The sequence below is a fragment of the Primulina huaijiensis genome, chromosome 6, assembly GCF_012295235.1.
Source record: "Primulina huaijiensis isolate GDHJ02 chromosome 6, ASM1229523v2, whole genome shotgun sequence".
NCBI classification, from domain to species: domain Eukaryota; kingdom Viridiplantae; phylum Streptophyta; class Magnoliopsida; order Lamiales; family Gesneriaceae; genus Primulina; species Primulina huaijiensis.
Genome location: NC_133311.1, coordinates 21,533,052 through 21,547,258, shown reverse-complemented (window position 1 = coordinate 21,547,258; position 14,207 = coordinate 21,533,052). Strand labels below are relative to the sequence as shown.

Genomic DNA, 14,207 nt, shown 5'->3' with positions numbered 1-14,207 from the left:
TAAAAGTTTTAATTTATTTCTCAAATACAATTTATAAAAATAAATAAACATCCACAAATATATCACAAACATATCTTATGATGTTCAAAAGCTCACGATGAGACAGTTGGTTTTGTATATTTGTTTTTTTAAAAAAAAATTTTAGTTTTTAATGTTATAAATTGACGTGATCCTATGCCACGTTATATGTCATGTCGAAAAAGACAAAATTTACAATAGAAAACAACAAACAGCAAAACGAAGATGATTATGGCTAAAATTTTACTATATAAAAAAACCAAAATCATAAAATGGGAAAGATATATATTTCAAATGCAATTTTCCTTCTTCGAAGTATATGATTTTTGCAATTAATATATTTTATTAGTGTATTAAATTTAATTTGAAAGTTGGGTAAGAATGAAATCTGAGTATTGTACAGAAGACACTTTATTCGGTTATGACTTATAATCAATAAGTCAATTCCCATAATCTTGTGTGGATCTGAAAGTGATCGAAAGACTTTCGTTAGTGAAGAAAACTATGACAATTTGCAAACAACCTATCATAGAAAATTTGTATCTTTTTTTTTTTTAAGTTGTATCGAATTATATTGACCTTAATTAATCGCAACAATATTTATTAAATACAACCATGCATATATGTTAGACAATCGAAAAGTAAATTTCGAGTGTTCTCACCTTCGTCACAAACAAAAGTAGAGGCAGATGTAATAGAATGAGTGTTTCAAAAGAAACAATACATCTCAACTTAATTGAAGAAAATAATGTAAAATCGAAAATATTATTGATGCCGATGCTTAAATAGACCACCAATCCTAATCTTAAACCAAATAGAATACCAAGTCTCCAAATAGGATAGTAATAGAATCTTATTATATCTCAGATATTTATGCTAATGCCAAGTAGGACACCCCGAGTGTGTTTGGAATCAAAGAAAACAAGTGAGATTTGGAATTATAAATATATCGTTTAAGTGTTTGGAATGATGTGATTTCAAAACAAAATAAGATTTTGTTTAATCAAGTGAATTCTCACACAATTGACGAGATTTTATTAGATTCGAGATACGAATAAAATAAAATTATTTTTAAGATTAATTTTGTATGTGGTACCTCATACGTTTTTTTTTTTTAAAATTTAATGAAATAGTATATTCATGAAAGCATGTACAATAAATTTACTCACTTTATTGAATATTTTGAGAAAGTTGTGTGAAAATCGAATAAAATATTTTTATACATAAAACATTCCATATTTTATTTAAAATCTTATTTTTAATATTAAAAATTTAATCCATCAAAATTTGGTCAAAAAACCATCGTGGACTCTATGTTTTTTATTCTTAAACAAATTATTTAATAACAACGTGATTTTTTCTTGTTATTTTTTAAAAATAATTTTTTATTTTGTGTCATGATGAAAAATATATGAATATTTATATAAATATTAAAAAAAATAAGTGATGTCAATTTTTGTATCTCAAATAATATTATTTTTAAATATCAAATTCAATTTTCAAATTACATTTTGATTTTTACGTCAAACATCAAAATGAAATTATAATTTCACATGTTTAAAATACAATTTCAAATCCCATTTTTGTTCATACAAATATAGTGAAAGCTCTTGTCTAAATAAAGAGTAAGTCTCATATAAGATAGTCTTACATGTTTTTATCCGCAAGACGGGTCAACATAATATACAAACAACGAAAAATAATATGTTGACATAAAAATAATATTTTTTTATGGGTCAGATCATGTTCGTGATTCGTCTCTCAAAATTAACCCGTAAAACCGTATCATGAGAGTTTTTGTGCTAAATAGATTTAAAAAATATATATAATCCTAATAAAGTATTAATCTTGTCCTGCATTATAGGTGTGGCTCCCTTGTTTCACATTAATTAAAAATAAAAGTTTAAAATGATTTATAAAGACTTACAATAGACTCTTATAACAACTCGAGTTCGTAAAAGATGATCGTGTAAAGGTACAATAAACAATAATTTATATGAAGTAGTTTCTGTAGTGGCTTATTGTGCAGTAACGCAAACGCGAGTCTGAACCTGTGGAATGACAATATGCGTAAGAGATACTTGACAAAAACTGTTAGACACTTAAGTTAGTGATCACCTCAATAAATATATTTTAGAGTAAAAATATAATATATATTGAAAATGAAGATAAATAATTTACTCATAAAATTTTCATGATGGACTCGGGGCAATAATATGTGTAAGCCCATTATCGAGCCTGATTCAATGACTTATTGGGTTCACTCATTTTCTTAATTATATTAATTATAATAATTCCCATTATTAATTATAATTTTATTTGATTAATCTTTCTAAAAAGGGAGTACTACCCATCATGTATATATTGTAATATTTTTACTAGGAGATACTATGTTCCAGTGGTTGTGATATTTAAATTGGCAAAAGCTTATGTGAGACGGTCTCACGGGTCGTATTTTGTGAGATGGATCTCTTATTTGGGTCATCCATGAAAAAAGTATTACTTTTTGTTGTGAATATCGGTAGGGTTGACCCGTCTCACAGATAAAGATTCGTGAGACCGTCTCACAAAAGACCTACTCATTTAAATTTGGTTCCCATCAAATGCCAATTCATTCCCTATTATCTTCCCCACATATTTTTGAAACTATCAGTGGTTCGATTTTCATAATAATATTGCAGATTTTAAGATAAATCAAAAATAAAATTGGCTTATATTCTTGTAGTATGTGTGAAAAATTTATTGTTATCAAATAAAATATATATCGGTGTTTTGAAAATGAATATGGAAAAAGCCGATAAAATTTATATCCACGTGTGAACATTAACGCTTAATTTGACATTAAGTAGACATTAAAAAGAGACTGTTCATTTATTTATTTTTAAAAAAAGAGGCTGTTCATGCACAACGGCTAAGAATTTTTAGATGCAAAAATGGAAAAAAGATAGAAAAAAGATAGAAAAAAGAAAATCAGCACCACCACCAACAAGTTGATTCCCCCTCTCTCTCTTCCCCTTTGCTGCAAATCTGTCTCGTTATACGAGGAAGCAAATTCTTGTTTCATCTATATCTCAAAGTTCCAAAATTTCCATTGAAGAAATAAAATATCAGAAAAAAGAAGTAGTTTTTTTTTTTTTTAAATAGACATTATTTTCCTCAAATGGGATTATTTTTTATTGTTGTTTTTTCATTTTTCGATTGCCAAATGATGACAGAGGATATTTCATTGTGATTCTATTTGTATTTTCGGCTTCTTGTACATTTAGGAATGAAAATGATTGAAACTTTATTTTTATTAATATGGTCACGTGCAATTTGGAATGATTCGAGCTGACGAATTAGCATCTTGTGGAAAAGATTGAGCATCGAGGTATTGTTGTTTGAAAATGGTGGCGAGAGGGAAAAGGGAGATCCCCTTACGACCTGTGGCTTTGAACTTTGGGGTGGCTTTGGCTATTTCTCTTGGTGTGATTCTTTATACTTATTTCAGAACAAAAAGAATGAAACCCCCTAAATCAAAACCTTCACAAATATCTCCAGGTTAGATTCCCCCGCCCCCTTTTATTGTTTTGCTTATGATCACGTCTTTCTGTTGTTTTTATTTGATTTTTAATGATGCATAATTTCCTTGTATAGATTGTGGTACCAGAAATGATTCAAGAAGAGAATACATCGTGCTCAGAGACGATATTCATGCTATGCAGGTAATACTAATTACCATACTCGTGAACATTTGCAGATCCAAGAATTTGTGTATTTGAGCAGAGCTGACTTAGTGTATTGAGCATTGGTGAAATTATTTATTTTATTTAATAGGACGACTTCCCTACTCGTCTTCGTGCCAGCTAGTCTGGCTTCATTGTATCAGTATTAGGAACTCGTTTAAAGATGTAGTCGACTGTGTCGAAATTTACATTACTTTTTTTTTTTGTTCAGGATTTGTCTCCTACAAAAGTTTCTTCTCCAAATTCATTCAGTAATGCCTCTCCTAGTAGCCGAAATAGTGGAGAAAGAGATGGTTATCTATTACCGGAGTTTCATGAGCTCGTCAAAGAATGCAACATGACTGTCACAAGGGATAATACTTCTCCTAGAAAGAGTGGGGAATCACTAGTATCGAATGTAGAGTCACCTACGGAATGCAGGAGTGCCGAACATGAAGATCAGATAAGAGAGATTAGGGGCCTTCGGAGTAAAGTTAAAGTTCTCGAGGAACGGGAGAGGATTCTTGAAATTCAACTACTCGAATATTATGGCCTCAAAGAGCAAGAAACTGCTGTTATGGAGCTTCAGAATCAGATAAGATTAAATGATATGGAGGCGAAAATATATAATCTTAAGATTGAGTCGTTGCGTTCAGATAAGAGAAGATTAGAGTCTCAAGTGGCAGATTATGCAAGAGTCTTGACAGAACTTGAAGCTGCAAAAGCCAAGGTAAAGATTCTTCGGAGGAAACTTAGGTCCGATGCTGAACAGAACCGGGAACAGATCTTGATCCTTCAAGAAAGGGTCATGAAGCTGCAGGACCATGAAAAGAAGGCTGTTGAAACCGATCGTGACGTTGAATTGCAGACACATAAACATAAGGAGTTGGAGACAGCATTGGAAGAAACGAAGAAGGCGTATCAAGATTTGACGATAGAAAATTCCGAATTGGCTGAGAAGTTGGAATATGTGCAAATGCTTGCAACATCTGCATTAGACAATGATGAGGTAATCATTTGTTGTTGAAACCAATAGTTATCCTGTGGCTGTTTGTGTGGCACACCAATCTAAATATAGTATTTGAGCAGCTGAATAGTAAAATGATTTGTAGCAAAGCAAAAGAACATGCTTTCTCAAAAAACAAAAAAGGCATGCCCATATGACAGTTGTACAGTGTAACATATACCCTCAGCTTCAGCATTTGGTACAATGCCAATGTTCGATCATCGATTTTGTTATTTTATTTTTTAATCTTGAGTAATGGTTGCATAAGTATGGGTTTTATTATACATCAGGTGCAAGTTATTAAAGAAGAGAGCGGGCGTTTAAGACAGCAAAACGAAGATTTAACAAAGGAAATAGGCCAACTACAAGCTGATCGATGCACAGATGTTGAAGAGCTCGTCTATCTCAGATGGATAAACGCTTGCTTACGCCACGAACTGAGAAATTTTCAACCTGGCCATGGTAAAACGCTTGCCCGGGATCTCAGCAAGACGTTAAGCCCCAAATCAGAAGAGAAAGCTAAGCAGCTCATACTTGAATATGCAAATAAAGAGAGCTCCATGGACAAGGGGCCGAATACTATGGATTTTGATTCTGACCAGTGGTCATCTTCACAGGCATCATATCTTACGGACTCGGGAGAGCCAGACGATTCGTCCATTGATACTTTGTCGACTAAAAAAACAAACCCACCAAGCAAAACGAGGATTTTTGCCAAATTAATGAGGCTATTGCGAGGAAAGGACAGTAGTCGTCATCAGGCTCCACTCAAAAGAACCGTATCTGTGGATGACACTTTAGGTAGATATTCTAGCGATACTCAACCAGAAATTCAAGCCGATTCGGGTCCTGATGGCATTATGACAAACTTTATAACTTCGTCTGGTGAATCATCTAGACGTTCTTTCGATCTCCAAAGATCCTATTCACGAGGACAAAAGAGCATAACTCGGGAAAGCAGCAGCTGTTCTCGAAGAAACAGTGATGCTAGTTCCTTAAGTATTTTCAGAAGAATTGATTCAGTATCGGAAGATGTGAATGATTCATCTTCAAGTAACCACCAGCCTACACAAGATGCTCAAACTTCTGAGAAATCTGAACTAATCAAATATGCTGACGCCCTGAAGAACTCTAGGACAAAATCTTCCTTTCGCAGGAGATCCTCCTCATTCAGTTCTTTGATTTCTTATACATAATTTTCTCTTTCTTGTTTTTACAACAATCTTCTAGAAAATACGGGGCTCATAGCATTGTTGAAAAGGCTCGTTATACACATCGGAGGTTCTTTATATGGTTATTGTAGCTAGTTGAGTACGTTGAGATTTATAATGTACATATTTTACCCGGAAAATAAATGAAAGAAAAGGTTGGCTATTATCCCATATCGTCTCAATGTTTACTCATTTTTATGCCTTAAACACTAAAAGTCAAGATGAAATAATCAAGCTGGAGCAGAAAGAATCGGCCTCCTTGGCTCCTGCACTAAAATATCAAAATATATACTTTCAGATGTATTATGTATTTATGCATGAATTCATTTTTCTTCGGGATGCAACGTTCTTTGGGCAAAAGTGAGATCTTGACATATTTACTGCCAGAAGGAAAGTGCTTTGAGTTTAACTGATCCAAATTTTAAGCTGATAAACTTCTTGAGTTATTATTTTATTGTGACTTGATCACTAATCAAGGGGTGTGACCTTAATTAGAACTGCCGAGATAAAAAAAAATAGAGATAGAGTGATAGACCATAGAAAGTATTGTGACCATCCGTTTCTCAATATGTAACCCTTCCTTTCAGGTAAACCTCTTCTTGATGAAAATGTTCCCTCCACCGATGAAATCTGATGTTCTATTTTTCATGTTTATTTTTCCAAATATTTGTCTAAAATTATCACCAAAAATTTCATCATTTATATTCTTGACGTAAATCCAATCTTTTTCATGAACAATTTTTGATCTCTTCATGCCCGCTTCTATGTTTTTCATGTACAGTAATATTCATTCATCCAGCCATTGATGTGGATTTTGATTGGTCGATTCTTGATGAGATTCCGAGAAGCTATCTTTCCATGTGGTAATTCTCCGAGGAAAACTCCAATTCAAAGAAAAATCAAATTCCCCTTTCTCCAAATCATGGAATTTATTATTTTGTGTTGATAATTTATCACATATACGTCCCATTTTGGCTACAAGAAAATAAAAAACCAAGAATGGCGTACGTCGTGAGGCCAAATTCTTTGTCCTCGTCGCAAGCACCCTATGCTCAAAGATTAACAAACGATCCTGTAACGTATAAAACCGCACAAAGTACTGTAACGTGCACGTATCAGGCACATATAGCCGGTTTCTGGCGAAACGTGGTCGTTCTATGGAGCAAGAATCTGATGAATCACTCGATAACCATATCTATCGATAGCGTGGAGCGTGATCACAACTACGAGTGCAAGATCGATCTAAAACCTTGGCATTTTTGGGCCAAGAAAGGGTACAAAACATTTGAAGTTGATGGCAATGAGATTGAAGCATATTGGGATTTAAGATCAGCAAAATTTTCAGGCGGTCCAGAGCCCTGCAGTGATTTCTACGTGGCCTTAGTTTCCGAGGAAGAAGTTGTGTTACTACTAGGTGATTACAAGAAAAAGGCTTACAAAAGGACAAAGTCCAGACCAGCCCTTGTTGATGCCATGTTGTTTTTCAAGAAAGAACATGTCTTTGGCAAGAAATCCTTCTCCACCAGAGCAAGATTTGACCACAAGAAACGTGAGCACGACATAGTCGTGGAGAGCTCGACTTCTTCCGGGCTCAGAGACCCCGAAATGTGGATTAGTATTGATGGGATTGTGCTTGTACACATCAAGAATCTGCAGTGGAAGTTTCGGGGGAATCAGACTGTGGTGGTGAATAAGCAGCCGGTTCAAGTGTTTTGGGACGTCCATTCGTGGTTGTTTTGTGCACCGGGGTCAAGTTACGGGTTGATCATATTCAAGCCCGGTGCACCGGAGGCAGAGAGTGATGCAGAGGAGAACAGTTGGTGTGATGATGCTAGTGATTGTAGTGCAAATAGCAGGTATTATTCAACACAGAGTTACTCAAAGGCATCGCACTTCTGCCTTTTTCTCTATGCTTGGAAGATCGAGTGAGTAATTAAATTATCAATATCACATAGCATGATGTAGACAGGAGAAAAGGTAGCTCAATATTGCAGTTGACGTTCTTGGAAGAGGGTCTATACTTCTATGTATGTCGACAAAAATGATGCATGTACATACCACGTTATTTATTTTGAAGAATTTTTTGGATATTTCCTCTCTTTTGACAATCAAGATAACAAATTATTCGTGGGATAACATTTTACAGACTAAAAGTTAACTTTACATTATCTAGTTTAATTACAATATTTTTTTCCCAACGAATTCAAGATTATCGAGTAAAAGAGTGTTGTGAACGGGGCAAAGTATATTCGTGCAGAAGAGTGAAAAATATTAAGTAATGCAGTCTATATGGTTTGAAACTTGTTTTCGAATTTGTGCATTATCTTGTTCAAGCAAAACATATAGATTTTGTTGGAACTTGTTTTTTCAAGACTATATTTCAATCCTCTCTCCACACGAGCACAACCTAACATCTTGTTGGCATTGAAAATCATTGAACAAAATAGGAAGCCAAACAATTTGAAAAAGGTTACGTTAGACCCTCGTCACCTATTATTATACACTTCTTAATTTCAAGTTTCAATTTTTTAAAAAAAATAAAAAACCATCCTTACAAACTTAATTGTTTTAAATGTTAAAATCGCCACAAAACAATTGTAAATCGAGAAAAATCAATTAGTAAATAAATATGTTTAAAAACATAAAGATTTCACATTTTTTAAATTAATAAGATGTTATAGCGGTTTTACTATCATTGTATTAATCAATGATTATCATTAATCCAAACATATAGACTATATTATTATTATTTTTTGAAATGATATAGACTATATTATTGACCATACATAAAAGATATTTGGATCAATGACAGACCTGATGAGAAGAACCTCGAACTAGATTGTACTCAACCTAAATTTTGGTCCTTGGTAAATGGAAACAATTGAATTCATGCATGTGGGAAAACGCAGAATTCTTGCAGAAACCGTAATTAGTGGAGTTAAATTGGTATATGTTTAAAACTTATTTTTTCAAAAAATACAACTCTAAAAAAATATATTCATAAACATAATATTTTATATTTAATACCGACAATTATTTCACGACTCAACTACAAAGGTGCATTAAAATCAGTAATTTCTTCATAAGACTAATTTCAAGAAAATCTCACTTCCTTTACAGGCCTCTCACTCTCTCTTTGAAGTTTGAAGGCAGAGGGTTTCTCTCATTGTTGCCAAAGGCACATCACTATTGCACACACACGAGCGTGTACATGTGCATACACTTGATTTTTCTACCATTTCTTGTGCTCTTTTTTGCTCCAAAATCCAGTGGTTAGCTTGTAAAATAGCCACCGCTTAAAGAAACGTGGAGAACGCACTGTGGAAGTCCTTTGTAATGGTACGGTTGTTGAGTTTTAGCTCAAGCGGAAATGAGGAAAAGAAACTGAAAAAGGAATATCTTTTGCAGAATTTTTTGTAGCTGATCTCATTCTGATTCTCTTGTTGACACATCATGCGTTAGAGGTATGTTTTTTTATTTAATTTTATTTGGTTGTGTGATCTGACTCTTTTTGGTTTGGTTTTTAGGTTCTTGCATCTTTGTGCGTTGTGTTTTCATTTTAATTTTGTTGTATCCTATTCTCTTTGTCGGTGTTTTTTTTATAAGTGTTGATGAAAATTTGCATTCTGGCGCAGGAGGGTTGATGAATCTTCCTGGAGGATTTCTGTGGGTGACCAAAATGCTAACTTGAAATAAATTATGTGAAAACTATTTGTGTTTTCTTTCTTTTGGATTGCTGGGTTTTGAATCAAAAATCCCATTTGGTTGTGGTGTGGAAATGGGTGGTTCTGGCATTGGCCCCAGCGAGGGCATTGACCCATCAGTTGGTGGGTTGGTTTGGGTTAGACGGAGGAATGGGTCGTGGTGGCCTGGCCGAATTCTAGGTTCGGATGAGGTACCTGAGAATTCTTTGTCGATGCCAAGACTGGGGACCCCTGTAAAACTTCTTGGGAGGGAGGATGCAAGTGTGTAAGTATTATTTTGGTTATTTCTTTAATTTGCATGATTACGTTTCTAACTCTAGCAGGTTACAGAACTGAAATGTTGCGACATATTAATCTATATCACAGAATATGTACCAGATAATCATGATGTTTAGACAGTTTGCGGGCTTGAGCCATTTTATCTGTTTACGACGATTGTTCATGTGGAAAAGTGGAGCAACGGTCATTATATAAATTTCGAACTTCCAGTTTGTCATTTTGGAACATTGTGACTTTAGTGTTTTCCTGGTCTTCTCAATCACCGGCGCTGAGAATCTCAATGTGTCGTTATTCAGTTTTTTTTCTCAATCTTTTCATTGTGGAGGTGAGAATCTGCATATACTTATAATAGATCACGCCAACTGTTGCAAGATGTTGCTCTGAAATCATAAAAACAAGCTAAGTGTTGTGAATACACTTAAAACTCAACAGCTGTTTTCGATTTCTGATTTATTTTCCGAATCAGGTTTGATTTTATATTTGGTGTGTAGGTGTTGTCTTTGTGCGTCAAAATTGTTTTTTATTCCCGCAAAATCGATGCTGCTGCGTCTTCTGTCGTTCTTTTTTTACCACCCATTAAAATTTCATAATTATTCCAGTTTTGATGATGATAAAAAAGTGATCTGGATTATAAAGGAAATAGTTTTTTTTGGCCCTGGCCCTTGTTTGAGTACTATTTATTTGTCACTTGAATGCTCATAATTTCGGTTCTTCAACACCTTAAGTTGGTGATATTCTCTGTTGCATATCCTATTATAGTTCAGCTTGACTGAATAATGACTGTAGTAAGCACATTTGTTTTTACAATATTGTTCTATGAGTTTAAGTATATTAAGAAAATATAAATTTCTTGTCTATGGTTGACCATGAAAACTATGCTGCCATAAGTATATCTTCATCAGTTGTTGGGACTCTTGAAAAATCGGATCCATGAAGTGGAAGAAAGGCCTGGATAAAATAGTGTTATAAGAAGCAACTACGAGTACTTCATAGCTATTTGAGAAAATACTCGAACTAGAAATGGATGATTGAAACATCCTTAACTTACCTCAATCTTACTCTTTTTTTCTCTCATCTGGGTGACCTGGTTGTCAGTATAAGTTGTTCCAATGCAAAGGTTCTTTCTGTGATGATTGGATACCAAATATTGTGTTTCGCTTATTCTTCACTTTTAAGCTGAATTTCTAATTTCTCGTCCCCAAAAAAATTGGCGTTATTTTTCTTGTGCTATGATTTATTTGATCAAAATTATTGTGGATGCTCTTTCAGGGACTGGTATAATCTTGAGAGATCAAAAAGAGTTAAAGCTTTTCGCTGTGGGGAGTATGATGATTGCATTGAGAAAGCTAAGGCTGTTGCATCTCATCCGTCTAAAAAAGATGCCAAATATGCTCGAAGAGAAGATGCCATCATTCACGCTCTTGAGCTTGAAAGTGCTCGTCTTGGAAAAGAGCATCCACACTTCTCTGACAGACCAGATACATGTGGGGAGCATCCTCGTGTTGATGAATCACCTTCTTCATTTCATACTAATCGGGAAAGCAATGATTATATTGATGGAAATTTGAGTAGTTGTGATCTATTAGTATTAGATTTGAGTTGTTCGACTGAAGAAAGTGAAGATTCCATCCAAGAGGAATCCCGGACTGGTTTATCATTTGTGAAATCAGATCTTGTGGATGTAGCTAAGGAAGGAGCTAGGCGGTGGAGAACTCCAAATGATTCGGAGGATGATGGAACAGAAGGTGCAAGACGTATGAAAGGACTTGAGGACCTAGGATTAGGCATGGGGTCATCTTTGAAAAGGAAAAGATCTCTGGTAGATCATGTTCATGAATTCTTGAAGAAAAAAAATCGCCGCCGTGCTTTGACAAAAGTTTTGGAGAGTACTCCAAGGTTGCCTGTCCGTGTTTATGCATCATCCTCTCCAAATGAATCATGCTTTCTGGGAGCATTGGACTGTAGGGTTTCAGGATTAGAATCTTACGAATTGAAGAAAAACCACTCATTAGTTATTAATAAATCAGGCAGTATGACAGTTTCATGTGAGAATGGAATATCATTAAACACATCTAAGCATTTTAACAATACTTCAGTTATATGCAAACTGAAGGAGAACGAAGCTGGCTGTATAACCCTGGAGAATGATTCTCTGGAAGGATTGTTTCATGTGCCCCTTGTCACTCAAGGTTAGTGTCATGCATATATGACTGGATAAAGGTTGTTGCAAGTGTAACCTATTATTTTCTTTATGTTTATACATCTTAATTTCGGTGTTCCACTGTTTGAAATTACGGTAGAAATTTCTTAGTGCTTTGGCAAATGTTATTGTCAAATTTGGATATTACAATTTTATGTTCTTTGCTGCTCGTATTCTTTTTCGAGAATGTTTGTATCATTAATATGTTTTGTTTAATATACTTGTGTAAATTTTACTATCTCAGGCTTCTCCAAAATTGTTTCTGCGGACTCACAGAAGGCAAGGATTGGTGCGGCAGCAGAATCTAGCCAAAGTCGTCAGGTAGAAAAACCATCTTTGGGGGACGAAGTGCACAATGAATCTGGTTCTACCAGCACAGGTGCTGCTTATATTCATTATATCAGCCAGAGCATAGATAAAGGTGCCTCTCAATGGCAGTTGAAAGGGAAGAGAAACTCTAGGTCAAGGAAAATGGATGCAGATATTGAGGCTGTTGCGGGTGTTGACGGTGACAGCTTTTTAGTTGGTTCTAATAGAAAAGCAGATTTTAACCGTCTCTGTGGCACTCTCATGACAGAAAGCTACAGTTGTAATTCAAATAACATGCCTCCAGCAGAAACACAAGTCGAAATCTCTCATAGGTGGAGTTGGAGCACCTGGAAAGATTCTAGTGCTAGGGGATCAACTCCTGAGCTGATGGTTCCTCAAAGGTCACTTCCCTATCGTCAGTCGCGTTTCATGCTTAACCCAAAGTACGACACCCCAGAGTTTTCTCTTAGACACCATATTTCCAGTTCTGGCTTGTATGACGTGCCTGTAGAGGCAAAAGGTAGCTACCGGCCTCAGTGTGTTCCTTATATTTCTCTCATGAGCAGGCTAAATGGCAGGCCTGTTATAGGCCATCCGCTTGCAATCGAGAAGCTAAATGGTGGTATGTATAATGATCAAATTAGGATGGTCAAATGTCACGGCAGAAGCTGGGAGTTGGACACATCTGATTATCGTGATGTAGATATGGTTTATGGGAAGAGGCCACGTGGAATAGCCATGAGTAAACGTAACCATTTACAGGCTCGCAGCTCACCGACGAAATCTCCAAGGTCGAGGCAAAATGCGCTCTTGTCAAAGAAGATTAGAAAGTTGTCTTCCCTGACCAGTTCTCGGAGAGGCAAAGAAAAGAGACAACCGGTAGTTGAAAAACTGAAGTGCCCTTGTATAGCTTGTATCCCTTTGAACGTAGTTTTCAGTAGAATCATGACGGCCATGAATAGCTCGACATGACCAGCGGCTCGGCTGATTGCAACGGAGAATATATGAATTATGATGGTTGTGTTGGCAGATTTGTGTCCATCTTTGGTTAAGACATTTTCAGCATTCTTGATGCACAGAATGCTAATTTTATACATACTGCCCTGCCTTTGCATGAAATTAAAACTGGGGCAACTGTTATTTTATTTGTCAGTGAGAACCAGATTGAGATCAGTGGGGGGACAGACTTGAATATTAACATTGCATATGTATATATAGTGAAAATTAGTTACCAAGTCAAAGATTTTTAGAAATATTCACTGTTGAATCCAGTATGTAGTTTTTTTTCACTCTTTGAAAGATTTTTAAATATCGAATGTGTGCTGATCAGATTAATGTTCCAGAAACTTGAACCTTGAACCAGCTATGTTTGATGACTGAAATTTTAAGCTACTACACGACTAAATATACATGAGATGGTGATAGCATAGATATATATATATAAAGATGGATGTGTTCGAAAACATACAAAGATAGAATTAAGAATGAAAAGATCAAGAGTTATTTAGATGTAGCTTCGATAGAGGATAAGATTAGAGATTGACGTCTAATATGGTTTGGTTATGTGAAGAGGAGACAAACAATGTTCTAATCCGACATATTTCAGATTGACAGGTTATTGAAATAAATAAGAAAGGTAGACCATTAAAACTTGGATTGAGGTTGTTAAGGATGTTATATTAGATATTGGTTTAAGAGATGACATGTGTTAAAAATTGTTTGGTTTGGAGACTAATATTCATGTAATCGATCTCGAAACTAGCGAGAATATGTTAT

The 14,207-nt window shown here is 35.0% G+C and overlaps 3 protein-coding genes across 3 annotated transcripts; all 3 read left to right on the top strand.

Moving 5' to 3' along the window:
• The first annotated feature begins 3,010 nt into the window (after window positions 1-3,010).
• Window positions 3,011-6,100, top strand: LOC140979458 (protein CHUP1, chloroplastic-like). The gene is made up of 4 exons (XM_073444860.1): window positions 3,011-3,558; window positions 3,655-3,722; window positions 3,955-4,731; window positions 5,019-6,100. Exons 1-4 carry the CDS (start codon window positions 3,405-3,407, stop codon window positions 5,922-5,924), a joined length of 1,905 nt encoding a protein of 634 aa, XP_073300961.1. The 5' UTR covers window positions 3,011-3,404; the 3' UTR covers window positions 5,925-6,100.
• Window positions 6,101-6,423: 323 nt separating this feature from the next.
• On the top strand, window positions 6,424-8,036 carry LOC140979418 (uncharacterized). Its single transcript, XM_073444804.1, has 2 exons — window positions 6,424-6,526; window positions 6,721-8,036. The coding sequence occupies exon 2, from the start codon at window positions 6,939-6,941 to the stop codon at window positions 7,866-7,868; it is 930 nt and encodes a 309-aa protein (XP_073300905.1). The 5' UTR covers window positions 6,424-6,526; window positions 6,721-6,938; the 3' UTR covers window positions 7,869-8,036.
• A 1,007-nt stretch (window positions 8,037-9,043) lies between these two features.
• On the top strand, window positions 9,044-13,725 carry LOC140978285 (uncharacterized protein At1g51745-like). The gene is made up of 5 exons (XM_073443187.1): window positions 9,044-9,278; window positions 9,348-9,403; window positions 9,575-9,908; window positions 11,192-12,111; window positions 12,367-13,725. The coding sequence occupies exons 3-5, from the start codon at window positions 9,718-9,720 to the stop codon at window positions 13,401-13,403; spliced, it is 2,148 nt and encodes a 715-aa protein (XP_073299288.1). The 5' UTR covers window positions 9,044-9,278; window positions 9,348-9,403; window positions 9,575-9,717; the 3' UTR covers window positions 13,404-13,725.
• Window positions 13,726-14,207: the final 482 nt, after the last annotated feature.

Coding starts and splice junctions, on each gene's coding strand:
- LOC140979418 (XM_073444804.1), top strand. CDS start 6,939: ATGGCGTACGTCGTGAGGCCAAATTCTTTGTCCTCGTCGCAAGCACCC.
- LOC140978285 (XM_073443187.1), top strand. CDS start 9,718: ATGGGTGGTTCTGGCATTGGCCCCAGCGAGGGCATTGACCCATCAGTT. Junction 9,909..11,191: donor GGGAGGGAGGATGCAAGTGT/GTAAGTATTATT, acceptor ATGCTCTTTCAG/GGACTGGTATAATCTTGAGA. Junction 12,112..12,366: donor TGTGCCCCTTGTCACTCAAG/GTTAGTGTCATG, acceptor TTACTATCTCAG/GCTTCTCCAAAATTGTTTCT.
- LOC140979458 (XM_073444860.1), top strand. CDS start 3,405: ATGGTGGCGAGAGGGAAAAGGGAGATCCCCTTACGACCTGTGGCTTTG. Junction 3,559..3,654: donor ACCTTCACAAATATCTCCAG/GTTAGATTCCCC, acceptor TTCCTTGTATAG/ATTGTGGTACCAGAAATGAT. Junction 4,732..5,018: donor CTGCATTAGACAATGATGAG/GTAATCATTTGT, acceptor ATTATACATCAG/GTGCAAGTTATTAAAGAAGA.